The sequence below is a fragment of the Dama dama genome, chromosome 7 (genome assembly GCF_033118175.1).
Source record: "Dama dama isolate Ldn47 chromosome 7, ASM3311817v1, whole genome shotgun sequence".
NCBI lineage: Eukaryota > Metazoa > Chordata > Mammalia > Artiodactyla > Cervidae > Dama > Dama dama.
The window spans coordinates 30,932,773-30,957,929 of record NC_083687.1 but is presented as its reverse complement, the minus strand read 5'-3'; the positions used below and the strand labels follow the sequence as shown (position 1 = coordinate 30,957,929).

The 25,157-nt window shown below is 44.1% G+C and overlaps 2 protein-coding genes and 1 pseudogene across 3 annotated transcripts; 2 read left to right on the top strand and 1 right to left on the bottom strand.

Moving 5' to 3' along the window:
* The first annotated feature begins 5,348 nt into the window (after positions 1 to 5,348).
* On the top strand, positions 5,349 to 7,704 carry LOC133059748 (ubiquitin D-like). Its single transcript, XM_061147296.1, has 2 exons — positions 5,349 to 5,503; positions 6,762 to 7,704. The coding sequence occupies exons 1-2, from the start codon at positions 5,483 to 5,485 to the stop codon at positions 7,230 to 7,232; spliced, it is 492 nt and encodes a 163-aa protein (XP_061003279.1). The 5' UTR covers positions 5,349 to 5,482; the 3' UTR covers positions 7,233 to 7,704.
* A 2,509-nt stretch (positions 7,705 to 10,213) lies between these two features.
* Positions 10,214 to 17,172, top strand: LOC133059100 (protein C19orf12 homolog). 2 transcript variants are annotated; one of them, XM_061146136.1, is made up of 2 exons: positions 10,214 to 10,294; positions 15,936 to 17,172. In XM_061146136.1, exon 2 carries the CDS (start codon positions 16,193 to 16,195, stop codon positions 16,556 to 16,558), a length of 366 nt encoding a protein of 121 aa, XP_061002119.1. In that variant the 5' UTR covers positions 10,214 to 10,294; positions 15,936 to 16,192; the 3' UTR covers positions 16,559 to 17,172. The 2 variants fall into 2 exon arrangements, with proteins under 2 accessions (XP_061002119.1, XP_061002118.1); XM_061146135.1 differs by lacking the exon at positions 10,214 to 10,294 and adding an exon at positions 11,869 to 12,010.
* Positions 17,173 to 18,078: 906 nt separating this feature from the next.
* LOC133059265 (putative olfactory receptor 2I1) lies at positions 18,079 to 20,268 on the bottom strand (annotated as a pseudogene).
* Between the last annotated feature and the right edge of the window lie 4,889 nt (positions 20,269 to 25,157).

Genomic DNA, 25,157 nt, shown 5'->3' with positions numbered 1-25,157 from the left:
GACGTTGTTTAATCTTCATTTGATGCACCAAAATCCCCTTACAACTCATCATTTTTTGAATCATCTGAGGTCATTTTTTCCCATTCTTTTTTTTTTTAGTTCCTTATTGATAAATGTTGTTTCTATTTTTAACTACAAATAATACCACATGACTATATACTTGCATTGACATATACTTTATTTAATACATATGAGTATATTAATAGAATAAATTCCTGAAGTGGAATTGTTGGATTTAGGATATGTATATGAGTTTTTTTAAAAATTATATTTTTGTCACCAACTTTGGTACCACAAATGAATATATGTAATATATGCAAACTCTAACACATAATTTTGTCATAATCAACACTCACGGTTTTCAAATTTTTATGACAGCTTAAATGCACACATATATGGTCCAAACACTGATTATTCAATTTTGCTTATATTTATTTCCCTTTAGAACCATTTATGTTTTAGGTCATAATACTGAGTGAGTGAGTGAATGAAAGTCACTGAATAGTGTCCAGCTCTTTGCAATCTCATGGACTATACGCTCAATGGAATTCTCCAGGCAAATACTGGAGAGGGTAGCCTTTCCCTTCTCCAGGGGATCTTCCCAACCCAGGGATCAAACCCAGGTCTCCTACATTGCTGGCAGATTTCTTTACCAGCTGAGCCACCAGGGAAGCCCAGGTTATGACATTATTGTACCTTTAATAAAATTAATCTCTTAATTAATTTATGTTAATCTCTGAATTAATTAATAAGGTAACACACATTATGGAGAAGGAAATGGCAGCCCACTCCAGTATTCATGCCTGGAGAATCTCATGAACAGAGGAGTCTGGCAGGCTACAGTCCATGGAGTCACAAACAGTTGAACACAACCAAGCGACTAACAAAACATACATTAGTTATATTCAATACATTGTGTCACCAAACATTAAGTTCCCAAAGTTAAACTTTAGACTCTAAATATAACAGGATAGGCTATCAGAGGGTTCTTAAATGCCTTATTCCCTGTTGAAAATCTTTAAGTAACTCCTATCAGCATTTAGATTGGGCTTCATTTATTTAAAAAACAAATATACTCTGAATTTCAAAGTAACTTATCTCTTTCTCTGTCTCTCTGTGTAGTTTTGCTTGGTTTGAAGAGTTATGAAGAGTATCATACTTTCTGTAGTCTCCTAGGCCTTGTTTTCTTTCACTCAATTGGTATGTGGCGTGTCCATCCGTATCGTTGCTTGCAGGTATAATTCAACCATGTTTATTGCTGATGCTGTTCTATAGTTCAGTTATCTATTTCCCTATTACTGAAAAATATTTGGGTTGTTTTAGTTTGGCATGTCCATTTTGGAGTTTGGCAGACAGATATTTTCCAAATGGTCCTTCATGAGAGTGGATGGACTTTCCCCCTAACCATTATATAAGAATTCACAGGTGCATTTTGATTGAGTTTGCTTGGCATTTCTGAAGCAATATTCCTGATCCCAGTTTTACAACCTCTTTCATGGGCATTTATGAAAGCGATGGGAAAGAAGCATCTGCTCCAGGGCATCCCAGTGGGGACAGTGACGAGCTCTAGATCACCCAGCCAGCTAGGACCAAGCTGGGAGGCTCTGGATATCTGAGACACTTGTTTTAAAACCTGCCAAAATCTCCACAGCATGATCTTTGACCTTGGCTGGTTTTCCGGATTTATTAGAGGAGCAAAAGAAAAGAGATTTTTATTTGCCTCTGAAAAAGTTTAATTGTGACAGATGGAAAAAAAGTCAGATGGACGCTGCGGTAAAGAGCAAAGAGGAGTCAGTTCCCAAGAAAAACCTGTGGTCAGCAAAAGGACATTGGGGCATTTAGGATAGCCCTCTCCCTGGACTTGGGCTGGGAGGGAATTTCACATAAGAAGGGAAGAGGGAAAAGAGAGCTCCAAGTCCGGATTTGTTATTCTCCTTCCTTGAAAGGTCACTGTTTCCCAGAATCCAGATCCTGTCTAAGCAGGAAATCCCCAGCTGCAGCGGGCAGTGTCTTTACTGCTCTGTGGAATTGCCTTGCAGTGTTGTCTTTTTCCACTCATAGTCCTGAAAAAGCAGTTCTCCTCTACCTTTGCACCAGGGTGCAGCCTTCCTCCAGAGTCTGAGTCCTGCACTCACGGACTCTGGTCCCTTCTGCCCAGTGGAGGCCCATATGTTGTTCCAGGTAGGGCCCACCAACCGGGGATGCTTCTCCCTACAAATAGACCCCTCTCCGCCAAACCCTTCTTGCTCTCATTCATCCTAAGGCTCCTTACATCCTCGGCTTTCCTTTATCTCTCTATTCCTTCCTTCAACCTGTATCTTTGCTGTAATAAAAAAGCACACATGTGTACACAAGCCTCACTTTTCTTTCCACTGAAAGAGGAAAAGGAGAAGACAAGGAGTGTAGAAATAGAGGTTTGTATTTGAACCCTTGCTTACCAGCTACTACTAATAGGACTCTTACTTATCAACAAAATTACTAATACTTACCTTACTAGAATGCTAAAATTTTAATGAGGTACCATTTAATAATACCTGTGCAGTTTCTGAAATATAATGATACTCACTAAATGTTATTTCTCACTTTTTATTCACTTATTTATCCATTTAATAATTCATTCATGCATTTACTGAATATTTATTATTTAGTGTGCCAGACAGCATGCCTGAGGAGTGCTAAACATACAAGACAATTAAGACACAATTATGAAGGACTTCCCTGGTGGTCCAGACATTAAAATGCCCCACTTCCAATGCAGGAGGCACAGGTTCAACCCCTGGTCAGGGAACTATGATGCCATAAGCTACATGGCACAGCCAAAAAAGAGACACAATTATGACCTCCTAGACTCCTACTGTTGAGTGAGGGTAAAGCACAAGTAAGCAGATGAACTTATGGCTGGAGAAATGGCCTCTGAGAGGTTTGCAGAGGAAGTATAAAAGAACAGAAGATGGGTATGTAACCCTGAACAGGATGGAAGAAAGTCAGGGAGGTTTTCCTGGAGGAGATGCTGCTTACCTTGCATATTATTGTAAATCCACAGTGTTGGGAATACAGTGGATGGAAAGTCATGCTCAGTGACCCAGTGACAGAGAGACCTTGGCATGTTCAAAACATGCAGGGAGTCCAGGGAACCATGCACGAAAGCAGCTAGACCTACAGATCTGCAGCTCAGGGCCAGCTGAGGGCACAGATCTGAGGGGTATCCACAGACAAATATCATCCCTGGGAAATGTCATTCCTGGGCTCTCCCACCAGGAGATTCTGACTAAGGTTCCCTGCTTCCCCAGAGAATGCAGAGGTTGGCACCAAGATGGTGTAGGCTAGACTTCCCTGGAGGTCCAATGGCTAAGACTCCACTCTCCCACTGCAGAGGGGCATGGGTTCAATCCCTGGTCCAGAGAACTAAGATCCTGTATGCCTCGGGGTGAGAGAAAGTTTATGAGAAGAGAGAGATTTAATTATAAGAAGTTTTAACCATCTACTCTCCCTGTTCTCTTTCCAGAAATGACATGAAGACCTAAGGTACAAATAAAATTTGAAAACTGAGAACACTTCCTTCAAGTCTGCTTCGTGCAGTTTTCCCTTTCTCTCTCCAGACCCATCCCCCTATCCTTGTCCTACTGCAGGGGTCTCACTTTCTCTGTCACCCTCAACCTGGTCAGGCATTTTCTGCCTGGCCACTGGTGATGTTTCAGAGTCCCCATATCCTATTGGACAGTGGAGGAGTTAGATGTCATAATGATGTTTTCTAAATAGAGAATGTGGTGAGATATCTGAAGGGAGAATAGAAGATCAAGGTCTCCAAGCTATTCCATCAGGCATTCTTTCCCCTTCAAACACACCCTATGAGTTTAAAAAAGTATGTCTATCCCACAAAATAACTTAAACGGCAATTAGTTTTTCTAATTTTATTAACTGATAAGAGCTTCAAATAGGAGAACATAATTTATGTTAAGGTTATTGATACATTGGAATGAGCTCTTGGATCCCATTACTCTGTGTAGGCACTTGTGTAAAGCCAAGTTCTCCAGGATAGAAATCCCTGGACTAAACGGGATCATTTGATAGTTCTCAAGGTATGGTAAATGATCAGTGAAAACACAGTAAACAAAGATAACAACTTGGCATTTTTACAGACCTTGTATTCTGAAAGCATTTAAAGCACTTTTCAATAAATGTTTTTCTTAAAGTGGGTTTGGGGGGTTCCCAGGAGGCCGTAGTGGTAAAGAACCTGCCTGCCAATGCAAGAGACACAAGAGATGTGAGTTTGATGCCTGGTCAGGAAGATCCCTTGGAGGAGGGCACAGCAAACCACTCCAGTATTCTTGCCTGGAGAATCCCATGGACAGAGGAGCCTGCAGTCCATGGGGTCACAATGAGTCAGACAGGACTGAAGTGACTTAGCGCGCACAGACCTGAGACTTTGGGAAAAGACAGCGATTAATTTGGAATGTTCGGAGGAGATATCAAGAAAATTCCCTGAGCACACACAGTTATGTATTCCCTTTTTGTCCTAATCCAAATCTGAAGAGCCGGGGAGCAAATAGCTCCTAGTGAATACCCAGGAGTAAAGGTGAGGAAATGGAGGCACTGTGGTGCGAAAGAGATGTGTGATTGTTTTCCATGTGGAAGGTGGTAGTCAGCTTTTGACTGTTGGATTTGGGTTGCTCTCAAGTAATGGGTTTGGTTTGCAGATACCGTAGGAAGTGCTAGAAAGCTCAAGACCCAGGAATCTAAAGTTCTTTGTAAATAATATTTATAAACAAAATTTTCTGAGCCTGGAATACACTTAGGAATTCTCTCCCATCATATCATTTTATAGACCAGAAAACCAACACCCAGGGAGGTGAACAGATTTGCCCAGGTTAACTGAGTGTCAGCCCTAGGACCGGAATTCATGGCTCTTCTCAGTCCAGAGTTATTTATCCCATGTTTTCTCTGGACCAGCTTCTCACATTCTGCTAAGCTAGGGTTAACAGGCTGCTCCTGGTCACATCACACATGGCAACTCTCACTGTCCTCTCCTGGGCACCTCTGTTCTCAGGAAGTTCTCTGACTAATGGTGGCAGTTAGGGTGGGGCGGGGGGAGCTCTTAAAAGCTAAGGGGAGGACCACCAGTGTTAAAGGTTTTCAAGCTAATGAGGGTCAGAGCTGCAGGCTGGAAATCACAAGTCAGGATTGGAAGTGGTGGGTGGTTAATCAGAGAAAAATTCTCAACAAAGACCATCCCATGTTTGGAACAAGGAGGGCAAATGGATTGGCTGACCTGAGAAGTGCTTGGTTAGGAGGTATTTTTGTTTATTGACTCCCCAGTAGCAAAAGTGAAAGTAAATTCAGCATACCATGCAAGAGCAAATGGTACAGGGAAGCTTAATAAACAGAGCAGGCAGGCAGGGTATTTCCGGTTCAGCTGCTTATATAAACTGGAGGCGAGGTCCTTTTTGCTCTATCTCCTGATTCTGCTCCTCTGATCGCAGACATGGCGGCCACTGCCATCGATGTGAGTTGAGATTTGATACCAGGGGTGGGGAAAGGGAGAAGACCTCTGAGACATGGGAAAGACTGAGGAATAGATGAGGGACAGTGCGCTGGGAGAGGAAGGGGGGGTTGCTGGGAAGACATCTGGAAGGGGAGGAGATGGGCATCGATACCTACTGAATGTGAAGAAAGTTCCTATAAAGAGTTCTTGGGTTCCTGAGTTCTCTTACGTCAAGACCTTGCACTGGTCACACTTAGGAGTATGTGATAGGAAGCAGGAGTGGGCTTTATGCTCAACAGGGCTGGCAAGCTTGAAAGTATGAAAATATTGTCTTGATCCCTTTCTCTTTTACCCTGTTTAGGCCTCCAGGGCAGTTAAACTTAAGCTTTCTTCTTTTCCCAAAAGAGAGGTTGACAGGATTCACTTATTTTAAGTTGTTAATGTCCTGTTACATTACCTTGTGTAAGACTATATTCTCTACAAAGAGAACCTGGAATGAGGGCCATGCTTAGCACAGAAGAGTGACAGTTCAGTGAAGAAATCTCTGTGGCATCTGGACTGGGGAGATATTTTTGAATGAAGCCTGAAAGAAGTCCTCTGAGACTTTCCAGCTACAGCACAGGAATGAGATTCCCTGTGTTGAGATACTGAAGTAAGACTCAGAAGTAGTCCCTACTTTCTGTGAGTGGAGCCCCAATTTGCTTAAAGGAAGAGATCATATTCTATAATGGGTGGATAGGAAAACATAGGAAATACATGTGGCCAAGTGATACTGAAAATAGGGACACTATAAGAAATGAATTATTATTACCAAAAAAAGTACTAACAGTACAGAGAAGATGTTTCCTAAACAGGGTTTTTATCTAAAGTAGTCACAGTCATGGAGGACAGCCCTATGAGTATTCCATGAGACTGTCAAGTCTTCGAAATTCTCTTTGAGAGGTGTTTATAAATCCTAGTGTACATTTTCAGATGTTTTGTTTTTGACATCTGACAAAGTTTATCTGGATAGGAGACAGGTAAATGAGGTGGGAAACCATTGATAACATTTTAGGGATGGATAAGAGGTATGGTTACAAAAGAATAAGACTGGTTTTCTTGCATTATAACCTAGTAATTTCAAAAGACAAGTTTGAAACAAGGGAAGGACACAGGTTGTTGTAAAGGATCTGGAGCACCAGACTGGCAGTGAATGGGGTAGCAATGAAGGAGTGGGCACAATGGGTGTAGAAGAGGGCAGGCAATCTAGGCAACTGTCTCTTGGCCTTTTTTTGTCCAGGTGACTGTCCACTCTGAGCAATGGAGACCAATGACCTTCACTGCCCATCCGGGAGACAGAGTGAATAAGATCAATGAACATGTCTGGTCTAGGACCAAGGTTCCCGTTCAGGAACAGGTCCTCCAGCTGGGCTCGAAGACCCTGAAGTCCCAGAGAACTCTGTCATCGTATGGCATCGACAAGGAGACGACCATCCACCTCACCCTGAAGGTGGTGAAGCCCAGTGATGAGGAGCTGCCCTTGGTTTTGGTGGAGCCGGGTGATGAGGGGCAGAGGCACGAGCTCCAGGTGCGAAGGTCCAGCTCAGTGACCCAGGTGAAGGAGATGATCAAGATGAAGACCGCTATACCCCCTAAGAAGCAGATTGTGAACTGCAATGGAAAGAAACTGGAAGATGGGAAGATCATGGGAGATTATGGCATCAAAAAGGGCCATATACTCTTCCTGACATACCCCTGCATTGGCGGGTGACCATCCTGCAGATGGAGTGATAGGAGAAGCAAAAGATTTCGGGTGGATTGGGGTGAAAGACTAGAATATTTCTAACCAATTGATTCTTTCATTCTAGCAAGATTGAATATTGACAAAATTGTGTGTATTTGATATGTTCGAATATATTAGGATTTGAAGGCCTATTAGAGATGATATTCAATGACAGTTGCAGTTTCATCCTGTCTTGGTTCTGTCTGATTCATAGAAAAACTCCTATTTCTTTTCCCAATCAACATGATAGACCATTTTAGGTTGTGATCCATGTTCTTCTAATTACTGTGTTGCATCTATATTTAGCTTAGTGTTTCTCTCTCATATGACTCAATAATCATTGAGTCACACTGACTCTCTGCCTGTAGACAATAGTGAAATGATTTATTATGAAGTGATTTCTTTACTGTGACATATGTTAAAAAAATTTAGAAACATTAAACTACTTCCCCTCTCCTTATTTAAAGCTGTTTGTTATGAAGTGAAACTTGGCACCATGCCCCTTCTTACTCTCTGGTTCCCACACCCAATTAAACCACTCTTATTTCTCGGGATGATGGTGGTCATAGCAAGATATTCACCTTGGGGATCTCGAGATTTTATGCCTCTAGCAGGGGCTCCTTGGGGAGCTTTAGGTGGGAACAAACTTTCAGAAAAGTGAGTGAGTGTTAGAGCAGTCTCTGGCCTGCCTGTCTGAGGCTCTGTCAGGACTTCTCTGGTTTGGATGTGGGGGTGGGGGTTGATTTCTGGATTGACCCCAACACTCTGCCCATGGTCTGGCTAGTGGAGCTTGTCCCTCTCTGTGTCCTCCATCTCCCTCCCTTCCTTTCTTCCTCCATCTCATTTCTCCCTCGTGATCACCTGTATGTTTTCTCACAGCCTGAAACGTGTCCATCCTCTTTCCCACTAGTCTCCTTTTCTTTATAACTGTCTCAAGAACCACCTCTGGTAGAAGCATTTATGAACGTAACCCCACTCAGCATAGGTGTTGCTCATTACAATTATGAGTCAAGTTCTCTGGGGTGGGCGCTATTAACTTGTTAGGAGGGCATTTGCTTGTACTGATGCCCTGCGATGAGAGACTAGAGCCTTTCTTTTTTTTGGATGGAATCTCCTACACAGCTGAGTCTATGATTTGATTGTCACTTAGGGATATGTCTGATGGCAGACACCATGGGGTCTTCCATGGTCTCTTCCACTAGACTGGAATATTCGTACATCTCTTACCAGCAAATGAGCTATTAACTGGGAGATATAGTGCCCCTGAAGATGGGAAAGTCCCTCCCAAAATCACAGTTTTTTTCATCATATCAGGAGAAAGCCCAAAGGCCAATGCTCCCTCACTGAACTTGCACAGATAAAGGACATGGGGGTTTTCCCTACAGCACGTGAATCTTTCCTGATGGGAGGAAGGGAACTCCCCATTAACCGTGGGCTCCTTAGGGACAAATCTTGCAGATTCTCATGGAGAAATGAACAGCCTGAAGGCTAAAGTCTTTACACCAGACATTCCCATCCTTGGGCCCTGGGTAACATGCCCATCCTTCCCTCCCTGACTGACTCACTGTGCTCTTGCCCTCTCCCAAATCCCTCAGGAACCTCCTCGCTGCCCCCTCGCTTCCTTATTCCTGAGGGTGGAGAGCAGTTTGTTGAGGGCAGGTGAGTGACAGTGCAGAAAAGAGAAATGAACTTGCCTGCCACTGGTTGTAGCTGTGCGTGGGTTGCAGGTAGCTGCAGAGGAGGGATCCACCGAACAGTCAGACAGCTCTCATGTGGGACCCACAGGTGCCCACCGCTTTTCTGCGACTGCCCCTGGCCCTGAAGGGGGAACTCACAGAAGGTTTGGAAGGACGACACACACAGGGTGATGTATCCCTTACAAGCAAAGGGATGGCAAGTGCGGAGGGGAACTGGATGGCAGCACACACACGCTTAGGTGTCCACTGGAGCTCATTTACAGATCTGAACCCTTAGTTTAGGAAGACAGCCATGCATAAGGATACCCTAGTTGAGGTATTTACCAGAAAATTCTATGAGGAAAATAGAATCTCCCTCCTAGAGATAAACACACTTGGGCTCTATAAGATAAAGCGTCCAAAGGTCATAGCCACTGAGTGGTCCTTTGGACATGTACTCAGCACCTGTTTGATTTCCGAACCAGTACTCTTTTGCTGCTTCCCTGTTTCTGGTGTATTCCTAGGGGCCAAAGTAGAAAGTAGAAATCTAAACTTCCTCTCACGTGATAGCCCTTCAGATATTTGAAGACTGATTTCTATTTTGAGCCTCCTAACCCCCTTCTTTGGAAGCATATAAAAAAGTGCCTAAAAATAGATGAAATGCTCCAGGTTAGTATAACCAACACGGGGTAGATCAGAACTGACACCTTCATTTCAGGTGCTCTACTATAACCCTAATAATACATTCAATATAGTGCGGACTACTGAATTTTTATCTGTGGTGAGTCTGTCTTCCAGGGTATGTCCAAAGTCCATGCCACTCCTGCTTACCATCTAGTGTGACGATCATGAGCAACACAGATGGGCACAAGTATAACAGCATTTAAATGCAGAGACACCTGTGTGGAGGAAAAAACATTAGTCAGGAGACCTGAGTTTCACCTAACAGAACCGCCTTGGTCCAGTGATTTGATGATTTTATAGTCATACTGGAGATGAATAAATGCAAGAGATGACATTCAGGCTTATAGACCCGTGGTTCTAGAGATGCAGAGTTATAAAAAGTCAAATCACCTAATTCTGTGATTACATAGAAACACACTAGTTCAGACAGACAAACTTTAAATCTCTCCGGGCCAATCCCCAATCCCTGTCCTGCTGCAGGACTTCCTCTTTCCAGATCAACCTCAACCTGATCTGAGCTTTTCTGCCTGGACACTGGTGAGGTTTCAGAATCCCCCGATCCTATTGGACAGTGGACTTGGGGAGGGTGGGGGGAAGCCCTTTGCTGCTGTGCTTCAGCCCAAGGTCACAATCTTGTCTTCTAAACTCAGGGACAATAGGAAGCTGGAAAACTATCTGAAGGGAGAAAAGGTAGGTCAAGGTTTTCACTCAATTCCATCAGGCATTCTTCCACCTTCATACTTATTCTGTGTGTTTCAGAATATATGTCTTTCCCCACACACACACACGAAATACGCTTAAATAAGTATTAGGTTTTTCAACTTGATTCTCTCTCTAGTGAGAATTTTAAAAAGGAGAACATGATTTATGTTAAGGTTTTTAAAGTACTGGAATGAGTTCTCAGCTCCCATTACTTTCATTACACGGACACTTCTGTAAAATCATATTCTCCAGGAAGAAAGAGCTGGAAGTAAAATGGGATCATTTGAAACCTGTCAGGGAGTGAAGGTACACGAAAGGGTCACTGAAACACAGCAAACGAAGATGAATACCTGGCATTTCTGCAGACTTTTTACGTTGAACTTTAGGAGGAACTTTTAGTAATCACTCTCAGAAAAGGGGAGAGGGGTGTGTAGAAATGTCCTCAGTCTTTGGAAGAGGGCAGAGATTAATCTGATCAGGGTAAGGAAAAACTTCCAGAACACACAGCTTATGTACTCCCCTGTCGTCCCGATTCAAATCCAAAGAGGCACGAGTAAGAAGCGCCTTAGGAACGTGTGAGATGACACTAGTGAGTCTCCAGGAGGAAAGGCCAGGAAGTAGAGGAACTATGGTGTGAGAGTGGATGTGTGATTGTTTTGACATCTGGAAGGTGGGAGTCAGTGTTTGACTGGTGGTTCTGGGTAGTTCTCAGGTAGTGGATTTGGTTTGCAGGTTCTCAGACAGGAGAGGAAGAGTGCCAGGAAGCTCAAGAGTTAGGAATCCAAAGTTCTTTGTAAGGGACAGTTTATTTAAAAAGTTTCTTGAGCCTGAAGACCTTTAGGAGTTCTCTCCAATCATGTCATTTATAGACCAGAAAACCGACATCTCGGGACATGAACAGATTTGCCCGAGTTAATTCAGCAGGTGATGTCCCTGGACTAGAATCATGTCTCATCTCAGTGCAGGGTTACGTGTCTTATGTCTGCTCCTCCTGCTCCTCATGTCTCCTCCTCCTTCACACATTCTGTCAGGCTGGTGTGAACAGGCTGCTCCTAGTCACATCACCCGCAGCAACTCTCACTATCATCTCCAGGGCACCCTTGCTCTCAGAAAGACCCCTAACTACTGGCAGGAGGAGGAGGGATCGTGGGTTGGTAGGGTTCTTAAAAGCATTGGAGAGGACCACAGAGTGTTCAAATTCTTCCAGCCACTGAGGGTCCAGGGCTACATAAAAGTCAGGATTTGGAGTGGTGGGTGGTTAAGCACACAATTTCCAACAGAAAAGAGTCATCTCACATTAGGAACAAGGAGGGCAATGGATTAGCTGCGCAGAGACATGCTTGATTAGATGACATTTCTGCTTACGGATTCCGCTGTAGAGAAAGTGAAAGCAATTGTAAGAAGAAAGGATCCAGAAAATCCTGACATACACAGCAGACAAGCAGGGCATTTCCAACTTAGCTGCTTCTATAAACAGGAGGCCAGTTCCCTTGCTCTCTCTCCCGTTTCTACTCTCTTGAGCGCAGAGATGGCTGCCACCTGTGGTGTAAGTTGGGATTTGATACTGCGAAGGGCAAAGAGAGAGGACCTCAGAGATTTGATGGAGCTCTCAGGGGTGCATGAGGGACAGTGCTGGGGAGATGGTGTGGCCAGGAAGACATCTGGAAGTGGAGGAGACAGGCATGGATACCTACGCAATGTGAAGTAAGTTTCTATGAAGAGAACCTGGTTGTTGGGCTCCTGAGTTCTCTGGTATTGAGACCTTGCCATGGCCACTGGTAGGGTATGTGGTATGAAGTGGGAGTAGCCTTTGTGCTCAGCAGGGCTGGCAAAACTTCAAACTATGGAAACACTGTTTTGATTCCCATTTCCCTTATCTTGTTTAGGGATCCAGGGCTCTTAAACCTCCTTTTAGTCCCCAGAGAGAGGTTCACATAACTCTATTATCCTATATTCTTTATGACCTGAGCTGTTAACCTCGTAAGAATATAAACACTCAAAAGGAACTTGGCATCAGGGCAATGCTTAGCACAGGAGAGTGAGACTTCAGGAAAGAAATGTGGCATCTAGATTAGGAAGATATTTTTGAATGAAGCCTGGAAGAGGTCCTCTGAGGCAGTCCAGTGACAAGGTAGGTATTAGAATTCCCACATTCAGAATTTTGAACTAAGACTTAGACATGCCTCCTACTTTCTGTAAGTGGAACCCTGACTGGATTAAAGGAAGAGATCATTTTCTGCAACAGGTAAATTTAAAAACACAGGAAATACAGATGAGCAAGTGATATTGAAAGTAAGCATGCTAAGTCACTTCAGTCGTATCTGACTCCTTGCAACCCCATGGACTATAGCTGACTAGGCTCCCCTGTCTATGGGACTTGCCAGGAAAGAATACTGGAGTGTGTTTACATGCCCTCTTTCAGGGGATCTTCCTGATCAAAGTCATGCCTCTTAAGTCTCCTGCATTGGCAGAAGGATTCTCTCTCTCTTTTTTTTTTTAATTGAAGGATAATAGCTTTACAGGCTTTTGTTGTTTTCTGTCAAACCTCAATATGAGTCAGCCATAGGTGTACATATATCCCCTCCCTTTCGAAACTCCCTCCCATCTCCCTCCCCATCCCACCCCTCTAGGTTGATATAGAGCCCCTGTTTGAGTTTCCTGAGCCGTACAGCAAATTCCCATTGGCTATCTATTTTACATATGATAATGTAAGTTTCCATGTTACTCTTTCCATACATCTCACCCTCTCCTCCCCTTTCCCCACTTCCATAAGTCTATTCTCTGTGTCTGTACAGGGCATTGCTGCCCTGTAAATAAATTCTTCAGAACCATTTTTCTAGATTCCATATATGTGTGTTAGAATATGATATTTATCTTTCTCTTTCTGACTCACTTCACTCTGTATAATAGGTTCTAGGTTCATCCACCTCATCAGAACTAACTCAAATGCATTCCTTTTTATGGCTGAGTAATATTCCATTGTGTATATGTACCACAACTTCTTTATCCATTCACCTGTCGCTAGGCATCTAGATTGCTTCCATGTTCTAGCTATTGTAAATAGTGCTAAAATGAACAATGGGATACATGTGTCTTTTTCAACCCTGTTTTCCTCAGGGTATATGCCTAGGAGTGGGATTGTGGGTCATATGGTGGTTTTATTCCTAGTTTTTAAAGGAATCTCCATACCACCTTCCGTTGTGGCTGTATCAATTTACATTCCCACCAACAGTGCAAGAGCGTTCCCTTTTGTCCCCACCCTCTCCAGCATTTATTGTTTGTAGACTTTTTGATGATGGCCATTCTGACTGGTGTGAGGTGATATCTCCTTGTGGTTTTGATTTGCATTTTTTCAAATAATGAGTGATGTTGAGCATCTTTTCATGTTTGTTAGCTATCTGTATGTCTTCTTTGGAGAAATGTTTATTTAGATCTTTTTCCCACTTTTTGATTGGGTTGTTTATTTTCCTGGTATTGAGTTGTATGAGCTGCTTATATATTTTGGAAATTAATCCTTTGTCAGTTGCTTCATTTGCTATTATTTTTTCCCATTCTGAGGGTTATCTTTTCACCTTGCTTATAGTTTCCTTTGCTGTGCAAAAGCTTTTAAGCTTAATCAGGCTGCGTTTGTTTACTTTTGCTTTTATTTCCATTACTCTAGGAGGTGGGTCATAGAGGATCTTGCTTTATGTCATTGAGTGTTTTGCTTATGTTTTCCTCTAAGAGTTTTATAGTTTCTAGTATTACAGCAGAAAGATTCTTTACCATTAGTGCCACCTGGGAAGCCCAAATATTGAACATTATTGTTGTTGTTCAGTTGCCAAGTCGTGTCTGACTCTGCAACCTCATAGACTGCAGCACACCAGGTCTCTCTGTCCCTCACCATCTCCTGGAGTTTGCCCAAGATCATGTCCATTGCATCAGTGATGCCGTCCAACCATCTCATCCTCAATGCCCTCTTCTCCTTCTGCCCTCAATCTTTCCCAGCATCAGGGACTTTTCCAATGAGTCCAGTATTTCAGTCATCTGATGTGAACAGCTGAATTTCAGCTTCAGGATTAGTATTCCAACAAGTATTCAGAGCTGATTTTCCTTTAAGATTGACTGGTTTGATCTCTTTGCTGTCCAGGGTCTTCTCAGGAGTCTTCTCCAGCACCAGAGTTTGAAGGCATCAATTCTTTGGTGCTCTGCCTTCTTTACAGTCCAGGTCCCACAACTGAATGTAACCACTGGGAAGACCATAGTCTTGACTATATGGACCTTTGTCGGCTAGTAATGTCTCTGCTTTTCAACACACTAGGTTGTCATGGCTTTCCTGCCAAGAAGCAGAGGTCTTCTGATTTCATTGCTGTGTCACCATCCACAGTGATTTTAGAGCCCAAGAAGAGGAAATCTGTCACTACTTTCACCTTTTTCCCTTCTATTTGCCATGAAGTAATGGGGACAGATGCCATGGTCTTAGTTTTTTTTTAATATGAGTTTTAAGCCAGCGCTTTCATTTTCTTCCTTCACCCTCATCAAGAGGCTCTTTAGTTCCTCTTTGCTTTCTGCCATTATAGTGGTATCATCTGCATATCTGAGGTTGTTGATGTTTCTCCTCCCTATATTGATTCCACCTATATTGAACATAGTGTCACTATAATACATGAGTTATTACTATAAACCATTGGGACATTAAAAAAGAGACTAACAAGACAGAGGATGCATCTTCTAAGCAGGATTTCCTTGTAACATATTCAAGAAGGAAGCCCTGTGAGCATTTCATTAGGTTCTCAAATCTGAGAAACTCTCTTTAGAAATGTGGTGTACATCTTTGGATACTTTGTAATTGCATTTAATTTTTAAAAATATTTTATTGGAGTGTAGTGGCTTCCCAGGTGTTTCAGTGGTAAAGAAACTGCCTGCCATAGCAGGAGACACAAGAAAGCCAGGATCCATCCCTGGGTTGGGAAGATCCCCTGGAGAAGGAAATGAAAACACAGTCCAATATTCTTGTCTGGAAAATCACATGGACAGAAGAGCCTGGCAGACTACAGTCCATAGGGTTGCAAAGAGTCAGACACAACTAAGTACATGTGTACATGCCTATAGACACACACACACGCACACATAAACACACACAACACACATAGTGTCTTTACAATGTCGTGTTACCTTCTGCTGTGCAGCAAAGTCAATCAAATATATGTGCACATATAGCCCCTGTTTTTTGGGATTTTCTTCCCATTTAGTTCACCACCAAAGCACTGAGTAGAGTTCCCTGTACTATACAGTAAGTTCTCGTTAGGCATCTATTTTATACATAGGATCAATGGTGTATATATGTCAGTTCCAAGTTGTAGTGGATCTTGACATCTGACAAACTTTGTATGGATAGAAAATAGGCAAATGAGGTGGGAAATCATTGAAATATCTGGGGATGGGTACAAGGTATGATCACAAAGGAATAGGACAGTTTTTCTTGCCTTATAACCTGGAAAATTGCAAAGAAGGAAGGGATATAGCTTGTTGTAATGGGTGAGGAGGATCAGGCAGGCATTGAATCGTGGGAGCAATAAGAAGGGGGAATAAAGGGTGCAAATGGTAGCAGGAACTGTAGGTAATTGTCTTCTGTCCTTCATTGTCCCAGTGAATGTCCAGTCTGAGCAAGGGAAATTAAAGAGCTTCGCTGCCCACTCGGAGAACAGAGTGAAGAACATCACTGACCACATCCGGTCTGAAGACCAGTTTCCTGTGAAAAACAAAGTCCTTCAGAGGAGTTCGAAGACCGTAAAACCCCAGAGGACCCCCAGAGGATCCCGAGAGAATGGGGCCTATGTGCCTGGCATTGACGTCTCAGTGGAGGACATCATAAGGCTGTTGTGCTCCATCTCTGAGAAGAGGAAGATGAAGGCGGCCTTCAAGTACTCCTGGTTGGGCACCATAGTCGCCAGGACTATGGTCTTTGTGGGTGGTTTGGTGGGCGGTCCACCAGGAATAGCCATTGGGGGAGCCGTCGGGGGTCTGTTAGGTGCATGGATGACGAGTGGAAAGTTTAAGCCAGTTCCTCAGACAATAATGGAGCTACCGGCTGACAAACAGGAGAGGCTGTTTATCAATGCCATTGCCATCCTTAGGCAGCTGCCTTGGACAAATGTCGAGCAGCTGACCATGCTGGTCATGGGCAGTAAGACCCTGAAGGAGCAGCTGGTGGATATGCTGAAAAACTATTTTAGCAAGGAGCTGGGATTAGAAGTGAAGCAGGACAAGTAGGCCTCTGCCCTGGGAAGCAGGGTCCATTTGGATGATTTCAAACTTGTTATGGTTGATGTATAACTGATTTGCAATGTCGTGTTTTTTTGTGGGGTACAGCAAAGATCATTTACTCTTCCTGACGTAGCACTGCACTGATGGATGACCATCCTGGGAGTGCAGTGATACCAGGAGTGAAACACCGTTTACCATTTTTATTCTTACTCACTAATCACATCCTTTGAAAAATTCTCAAAATTAATCAGAAAGATAAATACAACTCAAAGAGTGGACAGAGTAGGGAGGAAACCTGCAGAATATTTCTAGCTCAGATTCTTTGATTCTAACATAATTGACTAAATGGCAGAATTCATATAATATAGACATAGTATACTATAAACTAGTAAATGAAAATTTAAGGCAACTTAGAGATAACATTCAAGGAAGCTTGCAATTTAATCCTTTCTTGGTTCCCTCTGATTTATCTCAAAATGTCTATTTCTTTTCCATCCAACAATATAGGAAGTTTTAGGTGGGGGTCTCATGTTTTACTTATATTTGTATTTGCATCTATGTTTAGCCCAGTTCTTCATCTGTCATATCAGTGAATAAACATTGAGCCAAACACACTTTCTATTTACAGAGAAGAGTGAAATAGTTTATTACAAAGTGAGTTAATTACTTTGACATGATTGCAGGCTTATTCTTAAATAATTCAGAAATTCAATTACACTATGTCCTCTTGACTTTTTAAAAGCTATTTGGTATGAATGAAACTTGGTACTAAGCCCCCTGTTATTCTCACACCCACTTAAATGGTTCTTATTTCTGGAGATGATGGTGATCATGGCAAGATATTCACCTTGGAGATCTAGAGATTTTATGCCTCCGGTGGGAGCTCTTTGGGAACAGGTATGCTGGAGGTGGGAACACTTTCAGAAAGGTGGGGTATTGAGGAGCAGTCTCTTTCCTGCCTGCCTTGGGTTCTAGCAGGTCTGCTCTGGGTTGAGTGAGGGGGGTGGAGATTGATTTCTTGTTTGACCCCAACACTCTGCCCAGTCTGGCTAGGTGGAGCTTTTCCCTCTCTGCTTCCTCCGTCTCATTCCCTTCCTTTCCTCCTCTGTCACCACTTCAAGTCTCCCTCCTGATCATATATAAACTTTTCTCTTGACCTGATATATGTCCACCCTCTCCCCTACTAGTGTCTTCCCTTCTTTACAATTGTCTCAAGAACCACTTCCTGCAGAAGAGTTTCTGAACGTAACACCACTCAGCACAAAGCACAGTCATAGGTGTTGCTCATCAAAACCATGACTCAGATGTTCTGGGGTGGGCGCTATTCAAGTGGGCAGGGGGACACGTGGTTGGACTGATTCCCTGAGATGAGAGACCAGGGCTTATGCTTCTGGATGGGGTCTACTGCAGGGAAAAATCCATGATCCTCTTGTCATTTGGGGATACTCTGATAGCAGGCCACGGGGTCTTCCATGGTCTCTTCTAACAGCCGTGATCAAGTCGTACATCATTTTAGCACATGGAATCTCTGGGGTGGGGGTGGGGGCGGGTGTTGCTTATAGCATCCCCTGAGGATGGGGAAATTCTTCCTCAAATCATGTATTCTCTCTTTATTGGCTTAGAGAGAGCCTGAGGACCATTTCCACCAACACTAAACCTACATGTGTACAGATATAGACACTTCCCTAGAAGCACATGAACCCTTCCTGATGGGAGGAAGGGATCTCTCCCATTAACCACTGGCTGCTTAAGGACAAATCTTACAGATTCTCATAGAGAAATGAACAGCCTGAAGGCTAAACTGACTGACTTTCCAGTGGGCATTCCCATCCTTGGGCCCCAGGGTAACACTCCCCTCCTTCCCTCCCCACCTGACTCTGTGCATCTTGCCCTCTCCCCACACCCCCCCCCCTCAGGTACCTCTTCGCTGCCCGCTTCACTTCCTTATTCCTGAGGGTGGTGAGGAGTGGGTTGAGGGTGGGTGTGACTACAGTGTAGAAAAGAGAAATGAATTTACCCAACGCTGGTTGCAGCTGTGCCTGGGCTGCAGGTAGAGGTAGATGGCGGATCAATGGAACAGGCAGACGGCTGTCAGGTGAGACCTACAGGTGCCCACTACTTTCCTGCGGCTGCCTCTGGTCCTCATGCCCCATACAGCATGGGCCACGGCACCAGGTTGGCCAGGATGATGGCAGACTGCACCAGCGGCCGCGCGGTCCTGCACCATCACCGCCAGGAGGACACACTCAGCCGAGCCCAGCGCCAGCGATGCACACGGCCGTGCCAGGCAGCCACCACGCTCCTCAGTGCCTGGCGGTGCATGTTGGCCAGCAGGGTTGGCACCATGCCCGTGGTGAAGCCCACCAGGGTCAGATGGCAGAGGAAGTAGTACACGGGCACACACTGCCCGCAGGACCAGCGCCGAGCTGCCAGTTACAATCAGGAGGCAGCAGAGGAGGAGGGCCAAGAGGACAGGCTGCAGGGAGGGCCAGTCGGAGAAGCCCAGCAGGAGGAAGTGCTTCTCTGGGCTGTGGTTGCCCTAAAGCAGGAAACTCGAGGAAGGCTGGGCAGACAACACACACAGGGTGATGTGTCCCTTACAAGCAAAGGAAAACCCAGACCATGCGGAGCGCGGAGGGAGAACGGACGGCAGCACACACATGCTTAGGTGTCCCCTGGAGCTCATTTACAGATCTGAACCCTTGTTTAGGAAGGCAGCCAAATATTAGTATACCCTAGTTGATGTATTTACCAGAAAATTCTATGAGGAAGGTAGAATCTCCCTCCTATAAATGAACAAACTTGGCATCAATAAGGTAAATCATCCCAAGGTCATAACTAGTGAGTGGCCCTGTGTACTCAAGCCTGTTTGATTTCCAGACTAGTGCTCTTTTGCCACTTCCCTGCTTCTGGTTGTACTCCTCGGGGCCAAAGTAGAAATCTAATCTTCCTCTCACATGATAGCCCTTCAGATATTTGAAGACAGATTTCTCTTTGAGCCTCCCAACCCCCTTCTTAGAAAGTGTGTTCTGCCTGAAAACAGCTGCAATGTCCCAGGCTGGTATAACCAACACTGGGTAGATCACAACTATCACCTTCTTTGTTTCAGGTGCTCTACCTCTATTAATACAACCCAATATACTGCCAACTACTGAATTTTAATCTGTGGTGAATCTCTCTTCCAGGCTGTGTCCAATGTCCATGCCACTCCTGCTTACCATCTAGTGTGACGATCATGAGCCATACAGATCAGCACATGTGTCCAACTCTTCGCAGAGCACATCTGCAGCAGCCTTTAAATCCAGAGTCATCTGGGTCCAGCAAAGACCCTTAGTCAGGAGACCCAGGTTGCACCTAGCAAAACTGCCTTTGACCAGTGACTTGATATGAGGAAGTCACTTCATTTCCCTCTACCTGAATATTTTCATGTGTAAAAGGAAGTCTTCGAGCTAGATGACCTCTGAGGTTCCTGGCTGTAATTTAATAAATACTTCTCATTTAATTTTTTTGACCACACCACAAAGCACGTGGGATCTTAGTTCTCTGACTAGGGATTGAACCTGCAACCACTGCACAGGAAGCATGGGGCCTTAACCACTGGACCACCAGGGAAGTCCCAATAAATATTTTTCAAACAAGGTAAAAGTGGATGCAGAAGCCTTTTAACCCTTGATATGATGCTGAATCAAATTTCCTAATGATACACAAACCATCATGGTTGATGTGATAGGTCAAAGTCACATAGAAATCTTTCTACTGCATGGTCCCTGACAGGTATCATTATAAGGATAGCACTTGAAAAGTCATATTCACTGTTCTTAAATTATAAGTTATAATCTTCTATTTTTATTGTTCAGGAAAGAACCTTCTTCCCCCAACACAGCAATGTATTTATATAGTCCTCCCGTTTATCTTCATTGCTGCTACTGCTAAGTCACTTCAGTCGTGTCCGACTCTGTGCGACCCCATAGATGGCAACCCACCAGGCTCCCCCGTCCCTGAGATTCTCCAGGCAAGAATACTGGAGTGGGTTGCCCTTTCCTTCTCCAATGCATCAAAGTGAAAAGTGAAAGTGAAGTCGCTCAGTTGTGTCCGGCTCTTAGCGACCCCATGGACTACAGCCCACCAGGCTCCTCCACCCATGGGATTCTCCAGGCAAGAGTACGGGAGTGGGTTGCCATTGCTTTCTCCGAGTTATCTTCATTAGGCAGAACCAATTATTAATGTGATGAACAAGGAGGCAGGAGTCAATGTTTGGACAATGTGGGTTTGGTGCCATCTAATGGCATAATGTGGTATTGCATCCGGCATCCCTGACTCCTGACCTAAGACCTCGCGGTGGTCCACCGTGGTTATCAATCCTGTACTCTTGCTCAGAAAGATGATAATTATCATATTGTTATTATTAGGTTTTTATATAGTGATTATGATATACCAGGGGTACATTAAAGTAGACCACACATTTAATCTCTAGTACAACACTATGAAATAGATATCATTATCCTCTCCCAAAAGCAGAGTTTACATAGCAGTTGAACTATGTCAGATATTTGGACCCAAGAGGACTGATTCAAGTCCTCATGGTCTCAACACTGCGGTTGGATACAAATAGTGTCTCCCCAGCACAGGTGAGAAGTCTCAAGCTCTCAGTGAACATTGAGGAAATCATCCCCGTCTAGAAATAATTTGATCCCCCAGCTGAAGGAGGTTTGCTTCCCTGAACTAAGAGCATCCTACAGGAACTCCAAGGAACTTCTTGTTCCGTGGGAACAAGAAACAATAGCCTGCCTGGAGGAAGTTTTGGGATAGCTCATGGGATGTATTCCTCAGTTCTCCACTAGATTTCAGACTCCCAGTACAGACCATAATGTTGCAGACAGTTGGCCCCTAATTAGTGCTATAAATGAATGAGTGAATGAGTGAATGCTTCCAAAGAATGTGTAAAGGGTTCTGGGATCCTAATCTCACAGTTGCTGTCTCCCACTTTTCCATGGCAAAGACAATACCAAATTCAAAGACAATACCAAAGACAATACCAAATAAGAGCAAGGAAAAGCCTAGTTTTATTCTAGTCCCAACACAAAACAGCTTTGATTCAACATTTACACTGGCATCAGCACAACACAGCAGCATTAACTCTTATTTTAATCCTAATCTTCATTTCAGCCTTCATGGACTAATGTTCTTGTCTCCTTGGCCTCCTAATTAGATTGTATCCTAATGTCAATGTAGATCCCTATTTTAAATTTAATAATCCTAATCTCATCATGAGAAATGCTGAGCTGGAAGAAGCACAAGCTGGAATCAAGATTGCCGGGAGAAATAGCAATAATCTCAGATATGCAGACAACACCAACCTTATGGCAGAAAGTGAAGACGAACTAAAAAGCCTCTCGATGAAAGTGAAAGAGGAGCATGAAAAAGTTGGCTTAACGCTCAACATTCAGAAAACTAAGATCATGGCATCTGGTCCCATCACTTCATGGGAAATAGATGGGGAAACAGTGGAAACAGTGGCTGACTTTATTTTGGGGGGCTCCAAAATCACTGCAGATGGTGATTGCAGCCATGAAATTAAAAGATGCTTACTCCTTGGAAGGAAAGTTATGACCAACCTAGACAGCATATTAAAAAGCAGAGACATTACTTTGCCAACAAAGGTCCGTCTGGTCAAGGCTATGGTTTTTCCAGTAGTCATGTATGGATGTGAGAGTTGGACTGTGAAGAAGGCTGAGCGCCGAAGAATTGAAGCTTTTGAACTGTGGTGTTGGAGAAGACTCTTGAGAGTCCCCTGGACTACAAGAAGATCCAACCAGTCCATCCTAAAGGAGATCAGTCCTGGGTGTTCATTGGAAGGACTGATGTTGAAGTGAAACTTCAATACTTTGCCACCTCATGCGAAAAGTTGACTCATTGGAAAAGACCCTGATGCAGGGAAGGATTGCAGGCAGGAGGAGAAGGGGACAACAGAGGATGAGATGGTTGGATGGCATCACCGACTGGATGGACATGAGTTTGTGTAAACTCCGGGAGTTGGTGATGGACAGGGAGGCCTGGCATGCTGCAATCGCATGGGGTTCATGGGATCACAAAGAATCGGACATGACTGAGCGACTGAACTGAACTGAATCTCAACCCCACAAGTGATGCTAACCCTAGTTCTACTTTTCAAATCACTTATGTAATACCTTTTCCTCATGATCACTTCCATCCTCTTTCTCTCAGTGGGACCTGGAAATCCCTGCTCTTTTTTGTCTGTTTATCAGCTACCTATGCCCCCAAACCCTAATGTTTTCATACAGGAAAATCCTTTCTAGAGATTCTAAGGGAAATACAACAGAGAGTTACATGAAGCAGTGTAAATAATCTGTTTTCATGAAACCTAATTTGTTGAATAAATGGTTTAACAGAGGCTTTAGGACTAACATTCCAAATGCATTCAGTCTGTGTGGACAGTTATCTACTGGATACTCCAGGAGAAAATCCAGCACAAATTCACTTAGTCACAACCCTCAAAGTGTTTGAAGCAGGTTGAGATGGTCAGAGACACAATTCCAACATAAATAACCACTACACAACTGAGTTGGGGCTCCCCAGGTGGCACCAGTGCTAAAGAACCTGCCTGCCAATGCAGGAGACACGGGTTCAATCCCTGGGTCGGGATGGTCCCCTGCAGAAGGGCATGGCAACCCACTCTAGTATTCTCACCTGTCACCTGGAGAATCCCATGGACAGAGGAGCCTGGTAGGCTACAGTCCACAGGGTCGCAAAGAACTGAACAAGACTGAAGTGACTTAGCATGCACACAACTGAGTTGGGGGCAAGTATGAGGCCAAAGGCATAGAGAATGAAAGAATAAAGTGTATGAACGTGTGGGTGGTGTGGGTATCAGAGAATTCTTCCGAGAGGCTTGAAACACAGCAGAGGGAACAACATTAACATGAAATATTTGCCGATTCACTGTGTGGAAATGAGCTAATGTATGTTGTGTATTAAGATGGAAAGATGTGAGGAAAGGAGTTACACCAGGGAGCCAAACGATTAAAAAGGAAAATATAAGTTATTATAGAAACATGTAGAAGCTATTGAACTGGATACAAGTGGAAAAAGGGATACCCTTACAGACAATTAAAGACTATAAGATTTACCCCCTGTGAATGTGGGCACTTCCCTATCCAGTAGGACATTCGAGTTGGAAGCACTAGCGTTCAGTCACTTCAGTCGTGTCAGACTCTTTGTGACCCTATGGACTGTAGTCCCCCAGGCTCCTCTGTCCATAGGATTCTCCAGGAAAGAATATTGGAGTATGTTGCCATGCCCTTCCCCAAGGGAATCTTCCCAACCCAGGGATGGAGTCTCTTGAGTCTCCTTCATTGCCAGGCAGAGTCTTTACCACTAGCGCTGCCTGGAAAGCCCTGGAAGCACTTAAAGGACCTTATTCAGGAACCTCAGGGTATAACCTCTAGTTCACTTCTGAAGGGCTCACTGCACCACGAATAGGTCCGGAAGCATAAGCCCAGCTTCTGTTGTGTCCTCCAGCATCTGCTGAAGCCTGCCTTCCCAAATGCCCTGACCAGAATTCATCACTCATGCCTGAAAGGTTCCAAGATATGCTACTCCAAAACATGTCTCTTTGGTATATGGATTATTTTAAGCTAAAGGCCATTAACCCACAGCTGTGGGAAAAGCTCTATAGCAGAGCACAGGTTTTCTTTTTATAAAAGAAACTTGCATTTATTAATGTGTCTCCCCATCATGTACCTGGAAAAAGGAGTTTTAACAACACTCTAAAGAGAAGGAACTGGCTTAAATCTGCATAACAAACCTTAGTAACAATACTTATTAACTACACTTTTCCTTCCCATGTGGCGCTAGCGGTAAAGAACCTGCCTGCCAATGCAGTAGATTAAGAGATGCAGGTTCGATCCCTGGGTCGAGAAGATCCCCTGGAGGAGGAAAAGGCAACCCACTCCAGCAATCTTGCCTGGAGAATCCCATGGACAGAGGAGCCTGGCAGACTACAGTCCATGTGGTCACAAAGAGTCAGACACAACGGAAGCGACTGACTTAGCACACACTTTTCCTGATCGCTTTCCCAAAACTTGCCTCCACCACCCAGAAACTCAAAACCCCTTTTCCTTTGTTTAGCCTAAAACGGTATATAAGCCCCAGTTCTAATGGTCTCTCTGGGTTTCTCATCACTGACTGTTCCCAAGTGCATGCACGATGCACATGGTAATAAACTTCTGTTTTTCTCTTGCTGATCTGTCTTTTGTTGGTCTCATTTCCAGGGCCCCAGCTAAATAAAGAACCTAGATGGGTTCTAGAAGAAAAAGATTATTTCTCTTCCCCTCCACCCCCAGAACACTCCTGTCCTGCTTAGCTTTACTGCCACTTGGTCCCAGCACAGCGCCCTCTCGCGGAGGCCTCTGTGCAGTTCACGGTGGCAGCCCTTTCATCGCTGGGGATTCCCTTCCTTGCTCCACAGGCTGTGTAAGTGGATGCTTCATTGATTAAGTATTCTGAAAATCAACCCTGCTGGTGGGGGAGGGGAGAGGACTGTCTGATTTGAAGCCCACTCTCCAATTCCCCTTTGGTTAATGGA

Coding starts and splice junctions, on each gene's coding strand:
- LOC133059748 (XM_061147296.1), top strand. CDS start 5,483: ATGGCGGCCACTGCCATCGAT. Junction 5,504..6,761: donor TGGCGGCCACTGCCATCGAT/GTGAGTTGAGAT, acceptor TTTTTTGTCCAG/GTGACTGTCCACTCTGAGCA.